Source organism: Cydia fagiglandana, chromosome 17 (assembly GCF_963556715.1).
Source record: "Cydia fagiglandana chromosome 17, ilCydFagi1.1, whole genome shotgun sequence".
In the NCBI taxonomy this organism is placed as follows: domain Eukaryota; kingdom Metazoa; phylum Arthropoda; class Insecta; order Lepidoptera; family Tortricidae; genus Cydia; species Cydia fagiglandana.
The window spans coordinates 2,608,377-2,630,139 of record NC_085948.1 but is presented as its reverse complement, the minus strand read 5'-3'; the positions used below and the strand labels follow the sequence as shown (position 1 = coordinate 2,630,139).

At 40.8% G+C, this 21,763-nt stretch overlaps 1 protein-coding gene across 1 annotated transcript; it reads left to right on the top strand.

The window, feature by feature from the left end:
• The first annotated feature begins 150 nt into the window (after positions 1-150).
• On the top strand, positions 151-20,385 carry LOC134672779 (activating signal cointegrator 1 complex subunit 2). Its single transcript, XM_063530720.1, has 15 exons — positions 151-311; positions 391-468; positions 3,347-3,498; positions 3,983-4,163; positions 4,659-4,768; positions 6,933-7,020; positions 8,052-8,198; positions 9,534-9,637; positions 10,020-10,199; positions 10,601-10,741; positions 11,239-11,537; positions 11,780-12,017; positions 12,959-13,106; positions 15,782-15,948; positions 17,363-20,385. The coding sequence occupies exons 1-15, from the start codon at positions 282-284 to the stop codon at positions 17,511-17,513; spliced, it is 2,214 nt and encodes a 737-aa protein (XP_063386790.1). The 5' UTR covers positions 151-281; the 3' UTR covers positions 17,514-20,385.
• Positions 20,386-21,763: the final 1,378 nt, after the last annotated feature.

Sequence of the window (21,763 nt, the reverse complement as noted above, 5' to 3'; positions counted from 1 at the left end):
TCGTTATGGCTGCGTTCCGTTCCGACAAGAACACAAAATGACGACCAGAGACAAGGACGTTCTGAAATTACCGTACGTGCTAGGGGATTTCGACGAAACATCAAGACTGTCAAAAATTATAATGTCAAATTTGACATAAATTGAATATTGCAATCGTGGTTTTGTACGTGAAGAACGAAGTCTGCTAAATAATTTATTTAAGTCCATTAAGTGTATTGAAAATAAAATTTCATATCGTAATTTTGTAACTAGTACCTTCAATTATCTAAATACGTATACGTATGATGAGTAACAAAAATGTTGAATTTTCGGTGAGAATTTGTTACTAACTGAATAACTTTTTATCGAAGTTAATTAATTTGGTTTACTGTAAACTTTTATCGTTTTCAGAACCCGCAGAACTTGCCAGCCGAGAGGCTATTGCTGTCGGTGTCGGATTCGGGCGTTATGCGACAAATCAAAGCGTTGGTGAGACATTGTAGTTTGTTTTGATTTTTGTACAAGGTTGTGCAATATGAACGCACTCATAGGGCATTTGTAAACTACCAAACTCGCTGTTGCTATGGACATTATGGACAAAAATATATAAAAATGCAGGAGTGCGACTTATTTATTTTTTTTCAAGTAGAAAGGGAATTATTTTATGAACAGACCCCTGAAGAAATGGTCATCCCTGCTATATACTATAATATACCATGTTAGTATATGTTTTTTTATTAATGAAGTTCTTAAACTATTTACATAATAAGTTTATGAAATTAATAATTTTTGTAGGTCTCACGGAATTACAGTGAAACCTGGATAAGTGGGATCTCAAGGGACGAGCAAATTTGTCTCACTTAAAGAGGTTTACCACTTACCCAGGCTCCCAGTTAGCCAGGTACAAATAAATTTCTGTCTCATTTACAGAGGGTCCCATTAATAGAGGTGAGAATAGAGGATATAGTCTCAGTTATAGAGGTGGTTAATAAGGTATTTACTAATTATCTTTAAAAATAAGGTAAAATAATCCTTGTCCTTAAATATTTTTAAAGTCAGTTTAAATATTTCTTTGAATTTATTTTGAATCATTCTCCAAGGGATAGATATTTCAAAATTAAATTAAATTTGATACGGACTTCATTGCGTATTAGAAATTTAATAAATAAAAGAATATTTTTTCGTGTTAGGTATCAAAATTTCAGCTTTCGTTTCGATAGTTTTAACTACTTACATAAATTAACTAAATCAAACTTGAAGTTGTTTAGACACAATTAGGCAAATGCGGAATTTGTGGATAGACTAAGAGTTAGTAAGAATACGGAAATTGTTCAATGAAGTCCAAGTTAGAGAGGTCATAGATTGACGTTATCTCAGATACAGAAGTCAATTCCCTATACAATTCAAAAAAACAAATAGGAAAATGTAATCTTATAAATATAGTCTCAGTAAAAGAGGTAAAATACACTCTCGGTCTCAATTATAGAGGTAAATGTGACTATAAAATCACAACAACGAATCCCAGTTATAGAGGTTCGTTTTTTCTCAGTAACAGAGGTAATTCAGTGCTAAAGTGTCGGGACCGCACCATGAGTCCCAGCTATAGAGGTTTCTCACTTATCCAGGTCCCACTTAACCAGGTTTCACTGTATATGGTAATGATAAGATTTGGATGTATGAAATTATCACAACTTGTAACAAAAATAATAACACTCAAGCTATGGATTGTGAAATGTCTACATTGAAAATCCTCATATTTCTGTATGGAGTATATTTTTGTATGGAGATAGAAATTTCTCATAACATATCCAATTTTTTTCAAATTTGCCGCAACTTGTACATACTTATTTCAGGAACCCAGTAGTTGGGTTCATTTTGTATTGGAATTGGGGCTCTTGGCACTGAAAGTGTTAGGCCCGCTGTGTAATAAAGACTTAAAACCAATTAAATAAATAATAAATAAATAAATAAATATTATAGGACATTTTTACACAAATTGACTAAGCCCCACGGTAAGCTCAAGAAGGCTTGTGTTGTGGGTAGAGATGTGCGCCGATGGCAAAATCATCGGCGGCAGCGTCCGATGATTTTGTGACCGGCGGCGGCGGCGTGATCGGCGTGAAATCGGCGTGACATAATTTTTGATACTGCATGAGAACGTGGCTGTAGAAATTCTACATTAAAGCCTTCTGAGTATTTACTTCGCTATCCAAAGCATATTATGTGTGTATTCTAAATTATTGCCGAAAATTATATCCCGGCATATCACTTGGCAACCATTTATAACAAATACCAACCTAACGGTTACCAACGGTATGTTTAAATATTAAAATAAAAAGGATACTTTAAAACTCTACATTTTAGGCAGTATTTTTACTTGCTTCGTAAGCGAAATACACATAAAACAACACAATAAAAAAATTCTTTAAGTTGCCTTAAATCTATAATATTGACTTTTCCCAGCCGCTGTCGCCTCACGTAGGATTTGTTACGAAATAATGATAAATACTTTAAATTTGTCTGAACTGAAGTTTAACATATGATGACATTGACATTGTTTGACCCTCATGCCTGTCACCAGCATCATATAAGAACTCATAAAATACACAATTATAATCGTAGTGACAGCTTGCTGAAGATTCTAAGAAGAAAATAGCATGTTTATGTCCTAGGATATGAACCTGCTATTTTCTTGACTTTAGTTCACTGATTAAATTGACAATAAAGAGACTATTGATGTAAAACAAAATGCGTTGTACAAAAAAGCTGTGCGATAAAATATCAAATAATGACCTGAGACCCAGAAACTAGATCTTGTAAATCTTGTTTAAATTAACGCTAAATCGTTATCACAGCTAACACCGCCATCGCCACGACAAAAATGATGCTAATTTGCTTCACTGGCAAATAATAAGCGAAAAAGCATATAAGGGTCTTTAAATTATACATCTGACACTATCTACACACTACGCAACATGGAATAGACACGATAGGTATCAAAATTTCCCACGCCGATTATACGCCGGTCAAATTTATCGGCGGCGGCGGCGTGGAAAAATCGTCGGCGGCGGCGGCGCGGCGGCGCGGCGCACATGTCTAGTTGTGGGTACTCAGACAATGATATATGTAATATATAAATACTTAAATACATAGAAAACAACCATGACTCAGGAACAAATATCTGTATCATCATACAAATAAATGCCCTTACCAGGATTCGAACCCGGGACCATCGGCTTCATAGGCAGGGTCACTACCCACTAGGCCAGACCGGTCGTCGAGCTGAGCCGGAAAGTAGCCTTTTAAATTAGACCTTAAATTTTGAATGATACAGCTTATAATAAAGGCTTACCTTGTGTTTTCCCAGGACCCATATTGGGTGGAATCAAGAGAGATGATAGTGTATGAGAGCCCTCCGTCGGGCAGTGGGCTGGTTCTCGGTGCTGTAGATGCATGGAAGACTCGGATGGAGGGATACTTGGAAGATCTGAAGTGGCTTCTTAGTTTAGAACATCACATGTAATTTTTTTCCATATATCTAGTTGGATATCATCTATAAAATTATAACAATAGTTTTTCAGATATTGGTTAGTACACGAATAACACGTTAGATGGTGCTGTTCCGTGTAGTTAAAAAGCTGAAACGCGCTATTAAGATTTTTCTTTCGATTATGATCCCAGTGACATACAAATTCGGTTTAGTTTACGAATCTCACGTTAGATGATGCTTATCTGTGTAGTTGAAATTCTGAATAGCGCCCTTGCTATAACGACACCAGCGACACAAATTTTGTTTAGTTTTAGAAACCCTACGCTAGATGGCGCCGTTTAATATAGCGAAAATCCTACATCGCGCTCTTAAGATTTTACTTACAACGACCCCCGGACTCGTAAAAATTGTGCTTTCCGCGTACTTTAAGAAGAAGGATAATAAAAAAATTTTAAAAAGAGATTTTTTTTTCAATGATTGACTGACTTGTCTAAGCCCAGTATAACTTTGCAGATTTTGGAGCACAGTGCTATACCACCCGCAGTGCATGGACTCGCTGGTGTCCTTCCTGCAGGAAGCGAGCCCGCCGTACATGCCGCCACACGAGAGTAGAGACGTGCAGAAACTGTACGGGGAAATTAGGAGGCTGATCCTGGTTGTGTTTAGCAGGCTTATTACTAATAAGGAGAGTAAGGTGAGATGGAACTGTAATTATGTCATTAAAGTCGAAATTGCGTATAAATAAATATTATTATATTCTCTCTGAATATAAACAATAATCGTCCAAGTGTCTGGTCAATATTTAATTATTTTGTGTACCTTCAGTTGTTAAAAATGTTTTTTTATACCCTTACAAGTGCAATATTACAATTTTACTTCCTCTTCATAAGAATCCTTCAGCTTTAACTGTCATAAGTGGTTCATAATGTATGACATCCAGTTGACTCCATAGACAAATCTGTTAGTGTAAGGCCTGAGTGGACGCTCGAAGCGGAGCGTTTGGCGGGGCGTGCAGCGTGGCGTCGGGCTCACAAGTGATGTGAGCAGCGTGCACTAAGGCCGCTCCTATATGTTTGCATTTGTTTAACATGCACGCCGCACGCCCCGCCCCGCTGCACGCCCAACTCGAGCGTCCACTCAGGCCTTACACTTATGCCTATAAATAAATAAACAAGTCTATTATTTTCAGTCCCAGTGGATAAGTAAAGAATACATGGCCGATCTCATATACGACAATTTCGTGTTTACGATACCTATACTATGGGACACGTGTCTGGTGTATGGCGTGGACAACACTAGGTAATTATTCGCTATGTGCATGACTAGGGCACCACCCTGGCAGGTTTTGGGCTTGATAGTTATTTGACAGCTGTCAAGTATGTTTTCCTATTGCCGGCTACATACGTAACGATAAATCGTTGCGATAAAACTGTGCAGTCCGACTGTGCAGATAAATCGAACCGTGTGTATGACAAATCGTTGTCGATTATCGTAACGATTTGTCATACACACGCTTCGAGCAACACCGGCTTCCGACACGTCGGAAGGGAGGGGCCCAAGCGATATCTCACCGTACAAATCTTTCTGCCATTTTTCGCGGGGGGAAGGTGCACACAGTCGCACTTCTCACACACTTACATACAAAATCCAATCAGAGGCCCTACCGCGAACCACGTTCGACGTGTTGCCTCTCTATGGCACTTGTAAATTCATACGTAAGTGTGACAGGGAGGCAACACGTCAAACGTGGTTCGCGGTAGGCCTTCTGTAATGACGACACAAATACATAGAAAATGACACACGTCAAAGACAAATCTTGCAAACCTCGTTCTCTTTTTGTGTACGGACGAGTGACTAGTGTCACAACACGCACACTAACACATTTTCGTTGAAGTATGTCATTGTATTCTGAGAGATGAGAAGTCGGATTTGTCGCTCGACCGATCCGCAATTTGTACTGAGTGATCAAAATCGATAAATCCAACAAATACTTGAGACTAAAATATAATAATTGTATTTAAATGTAATTAAACGTATGATATGTAAAAAAAAAATTACATGTGGAATGTAACATTTTCTTTTTGTAAATTTGATGTCCCCGACCTCTTTTTATAGCAAAAAACCGAGCAAACAGGCATTTTTGCGTAGCAGTGTTCACGCGCGCGTCTGGACTCGGTCTAGTGAAAAATCCAAGTGCAACTAGTTTTATTACCCGCGGTAGATTAGATTGACGCGCTAATCTTGTACCTCGGCAGAGGGGAAATAGTGCGAATGCCGCCTCCCTTCCGTGTTGCTCGAAGTACCTACACACGGTTCGATTTATCTGCACAGTCGGACAAATCGTTGTCGATTATCGTAACGATTTGTCATACAGGCGGTTCGATTTATCTGCACAGTCGGACTGCACAGTTTTATCGCAACGATTTATCGTTACGTATGTAGCCGGCATATGAAAATTATTTTTTCCGATATCATACGTTGCAGATGCTTGGATTTCCCGCACCATTCACTTCGCCACACAGTCAATAGCACTTAAAAATTCAAAAGTAGGCCTCAAGGGCTCTTTCACAAGTTAATATAACATTTAGAGTGACATAAAAATACACGGCAACATTTATAAATATGAATTCTTTTGAGTTAATAGAAGAACATATCGAGTGTTACTTCTGCTCCCTTCATTTTCTTTGTAATACAATGTCTTAGCAATAAAAAAAATAAGACCTGAAAAAGATGTTACTTATATTCATGTTTATGCTTTGTTTCATGTTATGAGAGATGAGAGCGTAAGCGGCGGCTAAGTTCTTGTGACTCTTAACCTTTTGAACGCCAAACGGCGCATCCATTTGCCGTGCCACTGACGTCACGGGGTAATTAAGTTTTGTGAATAAATAATGCCAACCTAAAAGTGGGGTGTTTTTCAGTAGATTTTCATCAAAAAACGAACGAAATGCCGCCTTTGGCGTCGTTGTCACGATTTTGCGTTGACGTTTGTGACGTTCAAAAGTTTAATAGTTTTCTGACCAGAAACATTTCATATTTGCCCCTCCCCGGTATAAATGTTTATATATTTTCACCTCAGCAGCTCGAACAAGGGTACTTTGCTTCTTAAAAACAGTGAGCAAAATGCGATTTTGCTGTGAGACAAAATGACATTCAAGTGACCTTTATAGTCAAATGTCATTTCAACATGCGGGGTCTAATACAAGTTCGATATACTTAAGTATATTTGGGTTCTATTATCTCTGTCCCTCTAGGTATGTTCTTACTGCTTAGGGTGAAAAATTTTGTGTACTACACGAGATCAAAGTTTTTTACATCTCGTGCGCTTTTGAATCCCTTACTACGCTCAAGATTCTAAATTAGATTCTATTATAGAATCTTTCGCTTGCACGGGACTCAAAATAAGCACTCGAAGAAATATCAATCTTTGATCTCTTGTTGTACAAATAACTATTGTTCACAGGCACGTGTCCCGAGTGCTGGAGAGCGTGTTCACGCTGCAGCCGCGGTACGAGGGCGACGCGGCGGCCGCCGTGGCCTTTGTCAATGAGGTGAGCACCAAACTTGACCGGTCTGGCCGAGTGGGTAGCGACTCTGCCTGCGAAACCGATGCTCCTGGGTTCGATTCCAGTAAGGGCATTTATTTGTTTGATAACACAAATATTTGTTCCTGAATCATGGCTGTAATCTTTGTATATAAGTATGTATATCGTAGCACCCATAGTATAAGCTTTGCATAGTTTGGGGCTAGGTTGATCTGTGTAAGATGTTCCCTATATATATTTATTGAAACTATCAAATATACAACCGACTTCACAAAACAGTCCATCTCTCTCGCTTCACAAAACAGTCTCTCGCTTTTCGAGATCGAGGTAAATGCACGATTTAGTCTTAAAAAAAAACTAATCACTTTACGTTTGCCAAAAATATTTGAAGGTTGAATAAACAGGAATGTCCCTACTATACTCTGCATCATTAGGTATTTAAATAAAAGTAAACAAAATCTACCATCAAAGGTCTGCCAGTTGAGGGTACATGAAAACATTACATGATCAAATAGTGTAGGTTAAAGTCAGGTCGTTCAGTGAAAGATCCAGGCGGTTTTATATTCGGTTGGTTAAAAAATGTTATAACTACCCGAAAATGTACAAGTTGTTTGTTTACTTTTATTTAAATACCTAAAGATAAGGAATTATAGGTCTAACCGAAAGAAAGATCTCCAATTACGGAATTGAGACAAAAGTTGAAGTTACTTAAGATAACTTGTTAAAGCGTATTCGAATCTATGTCCTAAATAAACTTTTCCCATACTCTTCTTCTTCTTCCTGGCGTTATCCCGGCATTTTTGCCACGACTCATGGGAGCCCGGGGTCCGCTTGACAACTAATCCCATGATTTGACGTAGGCACTAGTTTTTACGAAAGCGACTGCCATCTGACCTTCCAACCCAGAGGGTAAACTAGGCCTTATTGGAATTAGTCCGGTTTCCTCACGATGTTTTCCTTCACCGAAAAGCGACTGGTAAATATCAAATGATATTTCAAACTTTTCCCATACTCACTTCACAATAATTCTCCCACAGGCCTTCAAATACATAATCCTGCAAGTAAACAAAGACTACGACGCCGTAGACCCCCCGAACCTGCCCAAGACCTTCGAGGGTTTCAGCGAGATCAAGAGACCTCCCAACAGCAAGGAACAGGGACCCCTCACGTTTAGTATTTTAAAGGTACGGTTTTTGAAACTTCCACTTATAACACTTTAAACTCTCGCGTTTTGTACACATATTTAATTACACAAACGGGTCTACCGCGATATAATTTCATTGTTTTTACCTTTAATTCCGACGTTTCAGCTGAGTTCAATCAATCAATCAATCTTTGGGTAATATGGCTCCATCGATACTGTCGATGATTTCGCCAACGTCAAAGTGGATCCCACGTGGGATCGAATTAATATTATTTGTAATAAATAAACTTTAGCCAGTGTACGGTATAAAACTATCAAATTATGGCCTCTAGGGCTCTAGCCAGCCACGGTTAGAGGTAGAAATACCAAATGCTCGTAGAGCACGACGTTGTTCGGTATTAGGGTTATGAGCTCTTGTAAGGTGATAGCTGGACTTTACAAGGACCCTCGTGGGCTACCCGGCGTTGACGCCAGAATGGTGGTTAAACGCGTTTCATGATTAATTTTCCATTATCTGCACACTTCCACATTAATTTACTGCATAATACGCTATCAATATTACACTTTAAACAACATTAATGAGCAAAAACAAAGAAATGAATCACGAGGCGATGTTACCAATATGGCGGTCGACGAATAACCTCCTTCAGCTGAGTTGCACCAGCTGTGGTCACGGAAAGACTGACGTCCCAACAAATGTCAACGGAGATATTAATAAAACACCACTAAACTACCCGAAATTAGTTTATAAAAATGTTCGGGGTAGACAAAGAAATTGCAGCTATTTCAGCGTCAGTCTTTCCGTGACCACAGCTGGTGCAACTCACCTGAAATGTCGGAATTAAAGGTAAAAACAATGAAATTATATCGCGGTAGACCCGTTTGTGTAATTAAATAAACGTCCACTTATTCTAAACGCTATTGCTATTGTATAGATGTATGTTTTTTTAGCATTAGAAAGAAGGTAAGCGATCTTGACATGCCTTTTAATTGAAAAACGTTTTTTAAAAATCAATAACTATTACTTATGAAAGCAGAAGAATATAAATGATCGTATTAGATTCATAATTGTTACATATTTGCCGTAACTTATTTTTAAAATGTGTTGAAACTAAAAGACACATCAAGATTGTTTACCTAATTTCTAATGCTAAAAAAACGAACTAACTAACATAATTGTTTTCCATCGTATTTTCTCGGAAACGTTCGTATTTGTCATGCTACTTCAGTCAACCTCAGTACTTTTTGTGCCGACTGACTGAAATAGTAAGACACGTTCGTACGTTTCCGTGTAAATACGAAGGAAAATAATAAAATTATGAATTACGTCTGTACTAAAAATGTTTTAACTTTAATGGTATTATTTATGTTGTAGGATTTGGTCATACACTTGTTGGATATGGCGATGACACTGAGGATATTTCTGGAAGCGTACCCTAAGGGGGTTAAGATATTTAGGAAGACTAATTTTGTAAATAGGTAAGTTGAATAAAAATATATCTATTTAGAACATAAATATAAACTATATCTTTTATTATAAGTTAGTGGAGAAAATTTAAAAAAAAATTCCAATTTAAAAACATTTAACTTTGTTTACTTCAAAAATATATGTTAGTTCGATCCTAAGGCTGCGTTTCTACCAGAGATGTGCGAGAATGCAAAGCGGATGGATATTCATTTGTTTTCCTCGTCCAGCGTGCAGTGATTCTATTGGTTCTTAACAAACATATCCCTCGCACATCTCTGGTGGAAACGCAGCCTAAAATGATGCGGTGAATATTAACATTTTTATTTTATTTTAAAAATTCTTACACGAAATATGAAAATGTACATATCTACATCGATATTGTATATTTTTCAGTATAGTGCAACTCTACGAATACGGCATACCGAATTTGTACGATAAGCTCAAAGAGGTGGGGGATGAAACCAGCGTCGCGTGCACAGAAGTGGAGGGGCACATAGACACGGCGCGCGCAGAGCTCATCGACATATTCAGAGAAATGCTGGCGGTGTATAAGAACGCCATATTGAATGGAGAGTGAGTAAATATCAAAACTACTGATACTAAATCCAAAAAGTCGAACATATTGTCTGAAATAAAGAAATTTCCATTTTACGTTTCGGGAAGATTCAATCCCCATGCAAAAAAGCGCAATGTAGAATTTTCGCTTCAGAGTACAGCGCCATCTTGCGTCTTATTAGTTTAATCAAAATATATGCTAGTTGGGGTCATTATCCCAAGAAAAATCTTAATAGCGCGATGTAGAATATTTGCTACAGGGAACACAGCCATCTAGCGATCAATTCAGTTACTAAACTGAAATTTTGTATAAGTTGAAGTCATTATCCCAAGAAAAATCTTAATAGCGCGATGTAGGAAGTTTGCCACACGGAACAGCGCCATCTTTCATTTTATTTTGAACTAATCTATATTTTCAGAGGCAGCGTGAGCGCGCACGTGGAAGACTACCTGGCTGTGATGATGGATGGTCTTTCGGAGCGGCTCCTCATCAGCGACTACCATGCTTGCTACCCCGTTCATGAGGATCTGGAGATGCTTAGGGTGGCATACCCTGATATGTATCCTTTTAAACATAATAAAAAGCTTATCGATTGATTTATGAAAAATGTAACTAGTCGCAGACGGTCTGCAACCCAACTGCAATTTGTAAGAGAACTGCACGCCGACGTTGCAGTTGTTGGTCTGTATTGGCCCTAACACTGGCTCTTTTAGAGCCGACGGTTTTCTGTATATTTCTTTTATTGCTTAAAGGTGGCAAACAAGTTTAGTATACATTCAACAAGATAGAAAGAACTCTTATATGTAGAAATAAAAAATATGTAGTTCCAAATTAAAAGCCCCCAAAATAAGCCTGGGGAATAAAGTCTATACCTACCTTAGGGTGGTATTCCATTTGTCCAATATATTTGTCCAAAGTCAATTGCGTCTCACTCTCTCATTAAGCAAACAGTGAGACAAAATTGCACAAAGAACTTGGACAGGTGTAATACCACCCTTCCTTACTAATTATGTGATTAAGTATGCATTTTTTGTCACATTTCCTATACATACCCAGCGACCCAGTGAAAACGGACTTCATCCTCCAAGCAATATACTCCAACCTCGACGAGCCAATCCCCGCACCCCTCACCAACGGCCACTCGGACCCCTCGCCCGACCCCCCTAACCCCCCACCGGCTACAGACAATGAAATACCCGTAGACATCAGACAGGAGTCTCTGATCAGTGAAGTGAGAGATATTCTACCGCATTTGGGCGATGGATTTATTTTGAAATGTTTGGAGCATTATGGTTTCAATTCGGAGAGGGTTATTAATAGTATATTGGAGGATACTTTGGATGCTTCGTTAAGAGGTAAGGTTGGCTGTTTTCTTTCATTTTACAAGATTTACATTACGTTTTGTTACTTGAGTTAGTTTAGAAGCTAGATTTTTTTTCTTTTTCTGAGGTTGGAGTTGGGGTCAAATCTGGTAGGTACTTACGTATAAAAAACCGGTGATAATGCAATATTGCCGGCGGGTGGCCGGAGTGGTCACCTAGTTTTGCGGCAATATAGTTCTATTCTATACTTTCCTAACTTTAATCTTAATTTCCAGGTCTAGACCAGTCCCTTCCAATCATACCAAAAGACCTGCTCGACGAGAAATTCCTAGAGACCGGCGTGCAAAGACTGAACGTGTTCGACGGAGATCAATTCGACATCATGACTCGAGACGACGTGGACTTAACTAAAATACATGTGGGGAAGAGGAAGGATAAGCATAAGAATATTAAGGAGTTGCTGGACGATAAGAGCGATGTTAGGCAGCGGGTGGATATCTATAGCAAGTATAAGTGAGTATTTCAGAGTTATCCCGGCATTTCGCCACGGCTCATGAGAGCCTGGGATCCGCTTGACAACTAATACCATGATTTGACGTAGGCACTAGTTTTTACGAAAGCGACTGCCATCTGACCTTCCAACCCAGAGGGTAAACTAGGTCTTATTGGGATTAGTCCGGTTTCCTCACGATGTTTTCCTTCATCGAAAAGCGACTGGTAAATATCAAATGATATTTCGTACATAAGTTCCGAAAAACTCATTTGTACGAGCCGGGGTTTGAACCCGCGACCTCCAGATTGCAAGTCGCACGCTCTCACCGCTAGGCCACCAGCGCTTGCAGCGCGATTTTCGAATCTAGATTATTTTCAATTTAGTCTTAATTATCGTCGGTCTCAATCACCCCAAAGGACCCACTACGCTCGGCGGGGTCAAAATGAACCCTATGAACGCCACACCTATCGTGCGCGGCGCGTTATCGGAAACCTGTCTTTTGAGCTTGACGGAATACATGAACATCAGCTGACTGACACCCACAGGTTGCCTGCGCGTGTCAGTTGACGTCTTTGTCGGTTAACGGGTTAATTCTTTCAATTCAATTCAATAACTCTGATTATTGGTTTGTTGCTTATCTATCGCATTAGGTAAAACCTGTAATGATAGATTTAAGTTTTAATTACTAAATATAAAAAAATAGATTTATGCATTATGCTATTATTACGATCGTGGTAGGCAGCGCGCAAAGCGCTGCGTTGGCAGAGTCGCCATGTAGTGTTGGGTGTTAAATAAAACTACTTGCTTGGAGTATAGATCTATAATGTATTGAATAACACAATGTAAAAGCTTATATAGGGGTAAACTAAGGGAGTGTGCGTGTACTGTGTGCCCACTACAATGCAATAAACCCGCCCACTATCTAAGATATATACTAAAAGAAAGTGAATTTTTACTTCAGTTTGGTATGCGACGAGCAAGCGATGTACAGCGATGAATACGACGACACATACGATTCTGACGGCGTAACGCCCGCCCCAGCAGACCCCACCGACGAACGGAGACCATTTGTCACGCCAAGAGCGTTGCAGACACGACAGGAGCTAGAGGTAACCTTATTACAACAGTATAGAGTCTATTATAGCGTAACGCCCGCCCCAGCAGGCCCCACCGACGAACGGAGACCATTTGTCACGCCAAGAGCGTTGCAGACACGACAGGAGCTAGAGGTAACCTTATTACAACAGTATAGAGTCTATTATAGCGTAACGCCCGCCCCAGCAGACCCCACCGACGAACGGAGACCATTTGTCACGCCAAGAGCGTTGCAGACACGACAGGAGCTAGAGGTAACCTTATTACAACAGTATAGAGTCTATTATAGCGTAACGCCCGCCCCAGCAGACCCCACCGACGAACGGAGACCATTTGTCACGCCAAGAGCGTTGCAGACACGACAGGAGCTAGAGGTAACCTTATTACAACAGTATAGAGTCTATTATAGCGTAACGCCCGCCCCAGCAGACCCCACCGACGAACGGAGACCATTTGTCACGCCAAGAGCGTTGCAGACACGACAGGAGCTAGAGGTAACCTTATTACAACAGTATAGAGTCTATTATAGCGTAACGCCCGCCCCAGCAGACCCCACCGACGAACGGAGACCATTTGTCACACCAAGAGCGTTGCAGACTCGACAGGAGCTAGAGGTAACCTTATTACAACAGTATAGAGTCTATTATAGCGTAACGCCCGCCCCAGCAGACCCCACCGACGAACGGAGACCATTTGTCACGCCAAGAGCGTTGCAGACTCGACAGGAGCTAGAGGTAACCTTATTACAACAGTATAGAGTCTATTATAGCGTAACGCCCGCCCCAGCAGACCCCACCGACGAACGGAGACCATTTGTCACACCAAGAGCGTTGCAGACTCGACAGGAGCTAGAGGTAACCTTATTACAACAGTATAGAGTCTATTATAGCGTAACGCCCGCCCCAGCAGACCCCACCGACGAACGGAGACCATTTGTCACACCAAGAGCGTTGCAGACACGACAGGAGCTAGAGGTAACCTTATTACAACAGTATAGAGTTTATTATAGCGTAACGCCCGCCCCAGCAGACCCCACCGACGAACGGAGACCATTTGTCACACCAAGAGCGTTGCAGACTCGACAGGAGCTAGAGGTAACCTTATTACAACAGTATAGAGTTTATTATAGCGTAACGCCCGCCCCAGCAGACCCCACCGACGAACGGAGACCATTTGTCACACCAAGAGCGTTGCAGACACGACAGGAGCTAGAGGTAACCTTATTACAACAGTATAGAGTTTATTATAGCGTAACGCCCGCCCCAGCAGACCCCACCGATGAACGGAGACCATTTGTCACACCAAGAGCGTTGCAGACACGACAGGAGCTAGAGGTAACCTTATTACAACAGTATAGAGTTTATTATAGCGTAACGCCCGCCCCAGCAGACCCCACCGACGAACGGAGACCATTTGTCACGCCAAGAGCGTTGCAGACACGACAGGAGCTAGAGGTAACCTTATTACAACAGTATAGAGTTTATTATAGCGTAACGCCCGCCCCAGCAGACCCCACCGACGAACGGAGACCATTTGTCACGCCAAGAGCGTTGCAGACACGACAGGAGCTAGAGGTAACCTTATTACAACAGTATAGAGTCTATTATAGCGTAACGCCCGCCCCAGCAGACCCCACCGACGAACGGAGACCAATTGTCACGCCAAGAGCGTTGCAGACACGACAGGAGCTAGAGGTAACCTTATTACAACAGTATAGAGTCTATTATAGCGTAACGCCCGCCCCAGCAGACCCCACCGACGAACGGAGACCATTTGTCACGCCAAGAGCGTTGCAGACTCGACAGGAGCTAGAGGTAACCTTATTACAACAGTATAGAGTCTATTATAGCGTAACGCCCGCCCCAGCAGACCCCACCGACGAACGGAGACCATTTGTCACACCAAGAGCGTTGCAGACTCGACAGGAGCTAGAGGTAACCTTATTACAACAGTATAGAGTCTATTATAGCGTAACGCCCGCCCCAGCAGACCCCACCGACGAACGGAGACCATTTGTCACACCAAGAGCGTTGCAGACACGACAGGAGCTAGAGGTAACCTTATTACAACAGTATAGAGTTTATTATAGCGTAACGCCCGCCCCAGCAGACCCCACCGACGAACGGAGACCATTTGTCACACCAAGAGCGTTGCAGACTCGACAGGAGCTAGAGGTAACCTTATTATAACAGTATAGAGTTTATTATAGCGTAACGCCCGCCCCAGCAGACCCCACCGACGAACGGAGACCATTTGTCACACCAAGAGCGTTGCAGACACGTCAAGAGCTAGAGGTAACCTTATTACAACAGTATAGAGTTTATTATAGCGTAACGCCCGCCCCAGCAGACCCCACCGACGAACGGAGACCATTTGTCACACCAAGAGCGTTGCATACTCGACAGGAGCTAGAGGTAACCTTATTACAACAGTATAGAGTTTATTATAGCGTAACGCCCGCCCCAGCAGACCCCACCGACGAACGGAGACCATTTGTCACGCCAAGAGCGTTGCAGACACGTCAAGAGCTAGAGGTAACCTTATTACAACACCCTAGAGTCCATATTAGAACGAATACCAAGATGCTCTGATAGGCCAAAATCCTCTTCGAGCCAGCATAATTGGTTTATGCATATAAAATTGCCATAAATTATACAGAAACTATATAAATATATCTTATAATCTACAGAGTTCATCCGAAGACGAACCAGAACCGACGCCAGCGCCATCTAGCTACAACGCGCGGAACCGAATGGACTTCTGCCAAAACCCTGAAGAAATCCGAGCGAGGCGAGAGGCCAACTACCAGGCCAGGCGAGGCCGCGGCGGCCATCGGCCTCCACCGCCGTCTAACAAGTTAGTAAACCCTATTATTTACATCTCGTTCAACAGGTCTGCTGTGGTTCTATGGTGCTTGCATCTTAAGGTACCTATATAAGATGTTATAGCTCACAAATAGGTGCTAGACAGACAGCGATATATATTTTGGTATAGTTTGCGTGTGTGGTGCTTAGCGATACTAAGTCTAAGACATCGGTTACACGCTAATGCTGGCGTCAGTTCAGTCCATTCGAGTTTTAACTGATGCCAGAATGATGGAAAATGGACACGGTTAGACGATCAGTCCAGACTGACAAAACACTGATAAAATTACGACAATAGACATCGGTTACACGCTAAGGGCTGATTTAGACGGCGTGCGAACTCGTATGCGAGTTTTATTACATTGCGGTTTTTGATTGTTGAATTGAAATTGGACGTAACCAACAGTCCGCAATGTAACTAAAATCGCATGTGAGCTCGTGTGCCGTCTAAATCAGCCTTAATTCTGGCGTCAGTCCCGTCCATTATTCCATTGTTGCATGGACGGTGACTGACGCGAGAATGACACAAAGAGGTTACACGATCAGTCTCCTATCAGTTTTCTGTCATTCAAAATGGACTGACGAATATTATCAATAAAAAGTCCAGAATGATGGACTGCACTGACGCCAGAATTAGCTTTTAACCGATGTCTGATATCTGTCGGTATCTGCCGATATATTATCTCTTCGCCTGTGACGGGCTTTAGAGTAGCTTAACCTTTTGGACGCCAAACGGCGCATCCATTTGCCGTTCCACTGACGTCACGGGGGTAAAATTTAAATAAATTAATTAATAAATATTATAGGCCATTCTTACACAGATTGACCAAGCCCCACAGTAAGCTCAAGAAGGCTTGTGTTGTGGGTACTCAGACAACGATATATATAATATATAAATACTTAAATACATATAGAAAACAACCATGACTCAGGAACAAATATCTGTGTCATCACACAAATAAATGCCCTTACTGGGATTCGAACCCAGGACCATCGGCTTCACAGGCAGGGCCACTACCCACTAGGTCAGACCGGTCGTTAAATAAAATTAAATAAAATAAAAATTTAGTTTTGTGAATAAATAATACCAACCTAATAGTGGGGGTGTTTTTCAGTAGATTTTCATCAAAAAACGATCGACGTCAAATGCCGTCTTTGGCGTCGTTGTCACGATTTTGCGTTGACGTCACTTGCCGTCTATGGCGTTCAAAAGGTTTTTTTTTCGATGTGGCGCGCGCACAGCTCTTGTGAGCAAGGACCCCGCTAAGGATACGGGCGAGCCTTGCTCATATGCATATCTGTCGCCAGTTTTCCCTTAGTCGCCTTATACGACACCCAAGGGACGAGATGGGGTGGTGCTAGCGGTCAAAAGGTTAACCAAACTACAACATGAGCCCTCTTTGCAGGGACGTGGTGGGCAAGCCCCGCGGGCAGGGGCAAGACAAGGAGGTGTTGGCGAACCGCGAACGCAAGGAGAAGCATAAAGGCGCCCGCGGCAACCACTCCAGGAGGCAGGGCGCACAGTGGAAACGGAGCCAGGGGATGATGCCTTCATAACAGACGTTAAGGTTTTCCCTTCTGACACAGGGTACTCGACGGGTAATGGCACTTTCGAAAAATACCGCATTCAGTCATTGTTGGTTGAACGTTTCTTTTATTTTTTTGCCATTTTTATTATTGTGACCTTTGTGACCTTTTTGGCCAGTTTTGTGTTATTTCTAGTCAGGATCGCGAGCCCTTTTCATCCTTATAGGAGAAAAAAGTGCCCTGAAATTTCCATACATTTTTCAAACTTTCCTATTTGTTATCGCCATACAAAGCATATGGGGAAACGGTAACACAATAGGAAAAAACTCTGGGGCATTTTTTTATCCCATTAGGATCGAAAGAGCTCGTAATTCTGAGTAGAAATAACACAAAAGTGGCAAAAGAGGTCAGAATGTATAAAAATGGCAAAAAATAAAAGAAACGCTCGGTTAGGAGTAAATTTTTGATCCAAAACTGCTATAAAATGTATTAAATAAAATGCTATATGCGTCGTCCATATTGTCCTAGCGGTACACCCCGAAATTCAGTAAAATAATGCTGGTGGTAATAATCGCAACAAATGGTGTTAACTTAAAAGTATGAAAATCGGTACGATTGATCTTTAATCCACTTCACTCGTGGTTCACTTCAACTTCACCCGAAGCGGCAAAAAAAAACAACGAGTTGCACTCCGGGAGTGCCGGCAGAAGTGAAAACTCAATGACATTGTAACAGTTTTTCGATCAGGTCACGTGTCCGTCTTACGAATCTTACGGTCACGACATGACATGACCTGTCGCGAGTTTAACATGTTTTCCCCATCACAAAAAGTGCACAGCGCCGCTAAAGAAGTTTTCACTTCAAAAATAAAAAAAAACACCACGTATAAACCACACAGCTTCAACATGTCATAAAAGTAGAGGTGTACTTTGTAAAGTAGATGGCGATCGTGATGAAAATAGTGCTATCAAAAAGCTTTATCAACCGTCTCTTAGATCCTAAAGGCTGTAAAAATAAAGTAAAAGCATGTACCGGGGCAGAAGTGATGACGCAGTCTCGAAGTTATGGAGGACGCCAACAAAGAGCAGGAAGAGAAATATTTTGTATAAATAGAGGCACAACCGGAGCCCTTAACTTTAGACATCCAAATGTAGAAAGGGAAGTATATGAGGAAGTTATTGAAGACTTACCTACCTGTTTAGAAATTAAACCCGACACTAATAAAGCATTCTGCCCTCCTAAGCTAAAAAGCGGTATTTGCATAAAATTTTCATTGAGAATACGTCCTTCCCTCCTAAGCTAAAAGGACGTATTTTCAAATACCGCTTTTTAGCTTAGAAGGGCAGCATTGGGCATTGGACAAGTGCGAGTCGGGCTCGCCCATCGTTCCGTACTTTTTGTTAAGCTTAATTTTGTTAATGTTTAAGGTCACCACCAACATTACAAATAGCTAATTTAGACAAAAACGATGAAGATTCTAACAAGCCGATACCCAATAAAGCTATACTTAATTACAAACTTCCCTTGTCCTGCAGTCTTTATCATCAAGGCAAATTGGATATAGTACTAAAGTAAGATTATATACTAAATTCCGGCTCAATAGAATATCAGGAACTGGACTTAACCAATTAAAAAAAAAACATTGTTGTACATATTTTAGTTATTTACAATTACAAGTGCGAAAAATAGGAAATTCGCAACGAGTGGCGAATTTCACAACACGAATGGATATGGCCCTTTAAATTTTCGACGTAGTTACGTAATGTGCTTATTATAGCACCTGGTATCGTAATGCGCCAGATAACAGATAAAAAAAAGATAATCGTAATATACTGTAAAATAAATAAGAACATACGTACATAAGTGATGATCGTGATATTTAGCGAAAGTGTCATGCCATGTGACTTTTTATTGATTGTAAAGTAGCAAATCGTACTTAGTTTACTAATGCAAAAAAATGTACAGTGTTACTAAAAGATCATGTATCTTGCGTTCACATACTGACATTTCCATTTGCCGCGGCGAGCGGAGTGACCGAGTTAATAAATGTACAGTCGCCATCAGATATATCGGAGCGGCCAAAGTGTGCACAATATCTAAACACGCACTGTAACGCCCTGACAATAGAGACGTGTTCAGATATCTGTGAGCACCTCGGCCGCTCCGATATGTCTGATGGCGACTGTATACTTAACTGCAAAATTGCGTATCCACTTAATAAATGAATTCCAATCATAAAACGGGTATGCACTTTTGCAGCTCGCAAATTGCAACAAAAGTTGCTAGAGTCAGACCAAGAATAGTCTGCAGCGGATTTGATAGCACGCAGTGTTATATTATTATTAAACGTCAAACTTCTATGAAATTATGACGTATAAATGACACTTGCGCTGCGTGGACTATCAAATCCGCTGCAGTCTTTCTTTGGTCCGACTCTAAGCGGTTATAGTGTTCAAAATGTCCTGTGAACAACTTTGTTCCTAAGAGACCACGAGGTGTGCAGATCATTTTGGATACCTGGCCCGCTTCATAAATAACTAAGTGTTGCTTTGCTCGCCGTGGCATAAATGTCAAACTAAAATAACCAATAACAATATATACTTTACATATTTTACTGTATTATTGTCAATATTGTCAATAAGGGTGGTATTCCACCTTACCAATTTCTTTGTTCAATGTGCATTGTTTCTCACTCTCTCATTAAGCAAAATGTGCGACGCAAATACACATTGGACCAAGATATTGGACAGGTGGAATACCAATCTAAGATACTGTTAGGTATTACTAAAGGGGCCCACTGATTAACAGTCCGCCGGAAGGAATCGGCCTGTCAGAACAAAAAGTTGACAGTTCCGGACAACTGACAGGCAGATACCATCCGGTGGACTGTTAATCAGTGGGCCCCTTAACTGTCAATACAGGTGAAATAAAACTATTTATTACACATATTTTTTTAATTAATTTTCCATATAGTTTCTAATTTTAATTCCTTATTACGTAGGCGTGGACGTACGCGTTGTAATATACATATCCTTATAAAAGACGGCACACTTGCGTGACGTGTGCGTGCACGGCTCTAATATTTAAACGCACGTGTATGTGGCACGTCTACCGTCTACACAAACGCAGCCGGTGTGCTATGGCATTTTATCCTTTATTTATTTTTCGTCTTAAGTTAGATTGTTTATAACATGAATATAAAAGTAAAATACAAAAGCACATAAAAACAATAAAAATACATATTTAAACACATCATAAAAAACCTAACCTAGGGTGCCGCCGGCAGCGGGGCAGGGCCCAAGCTGCCGGTGGTCAGGGCCGCAGAGTGAGGAACCGACGTACTATACGCGCCGTGTCCAAAATTACATTTATTATTACAATAAATATCTGAGAGACATCGGAAAACATATAAAAACTCAAATCTGCGCGTTTCCCCAGAGATGGGTAAGACCTAGATAGACCGATTTATCGGCCCCGAACACCCCCATTAGCAAATTTAATCGAAATCGTTAGAGCAGTTTCCGAGATCCCCAAACAATCCCCGAAATATATAAATAAATATATATATATATATATATATATATATAGGTCAGGAAATGAATGCTCAAAAAACGTTGTAGAGGGAAATGCTAGGAACACAATTTTTGACTCCGTAACTTTGTTTGGACTAGTTAGGAGGCGAAGATATCAAAAGTCCCCGGCCGTAGGCCCGCTGCTGGCGGGTAGAGGGGGGTAAGAAGGTCGAATTTTTCGGTTTTTCATTGATATCTTGGAAACTTTGCGTCTTAGCGACATGACTACTAAGACAAACCGAAAGCTGATAAAATTAGTTACAAGTTTTATCCAGTCAAGTTTTTCGATATCATGAATAGTTTTTGAGATACCCGCTCTTGAAAGTTTATTTAGGGATTTTAATTTTATCTTGATATCTACGTCAGTGAAGCTGTTAGGCCATGTTTGGTATCATTTTCGTGTAAATCGGGGGTGCTGAATTCATTTATGGTATCACAATGACACTATTCCGAAGTAAAACCAAAATTTAAAAAAATATAATTTTTTAAATCCCTCTTCACGCTTAAACTGCTGAACCAATTTCCTTGAAATTTGGTATAGAAATAGTTTCAGTCTCGACACAGAACATAGGATAGTTTTAATAACCAAAAGCATCTTTTGAGGGTGTGAAAAGTGGGGTGGAAGTTTGTATGGGGAGTCAATAACTGCTGAACCGGTTTAGATGAAATTTAGGACGGAATACATCTGTGATTTAGATGTAAATGATA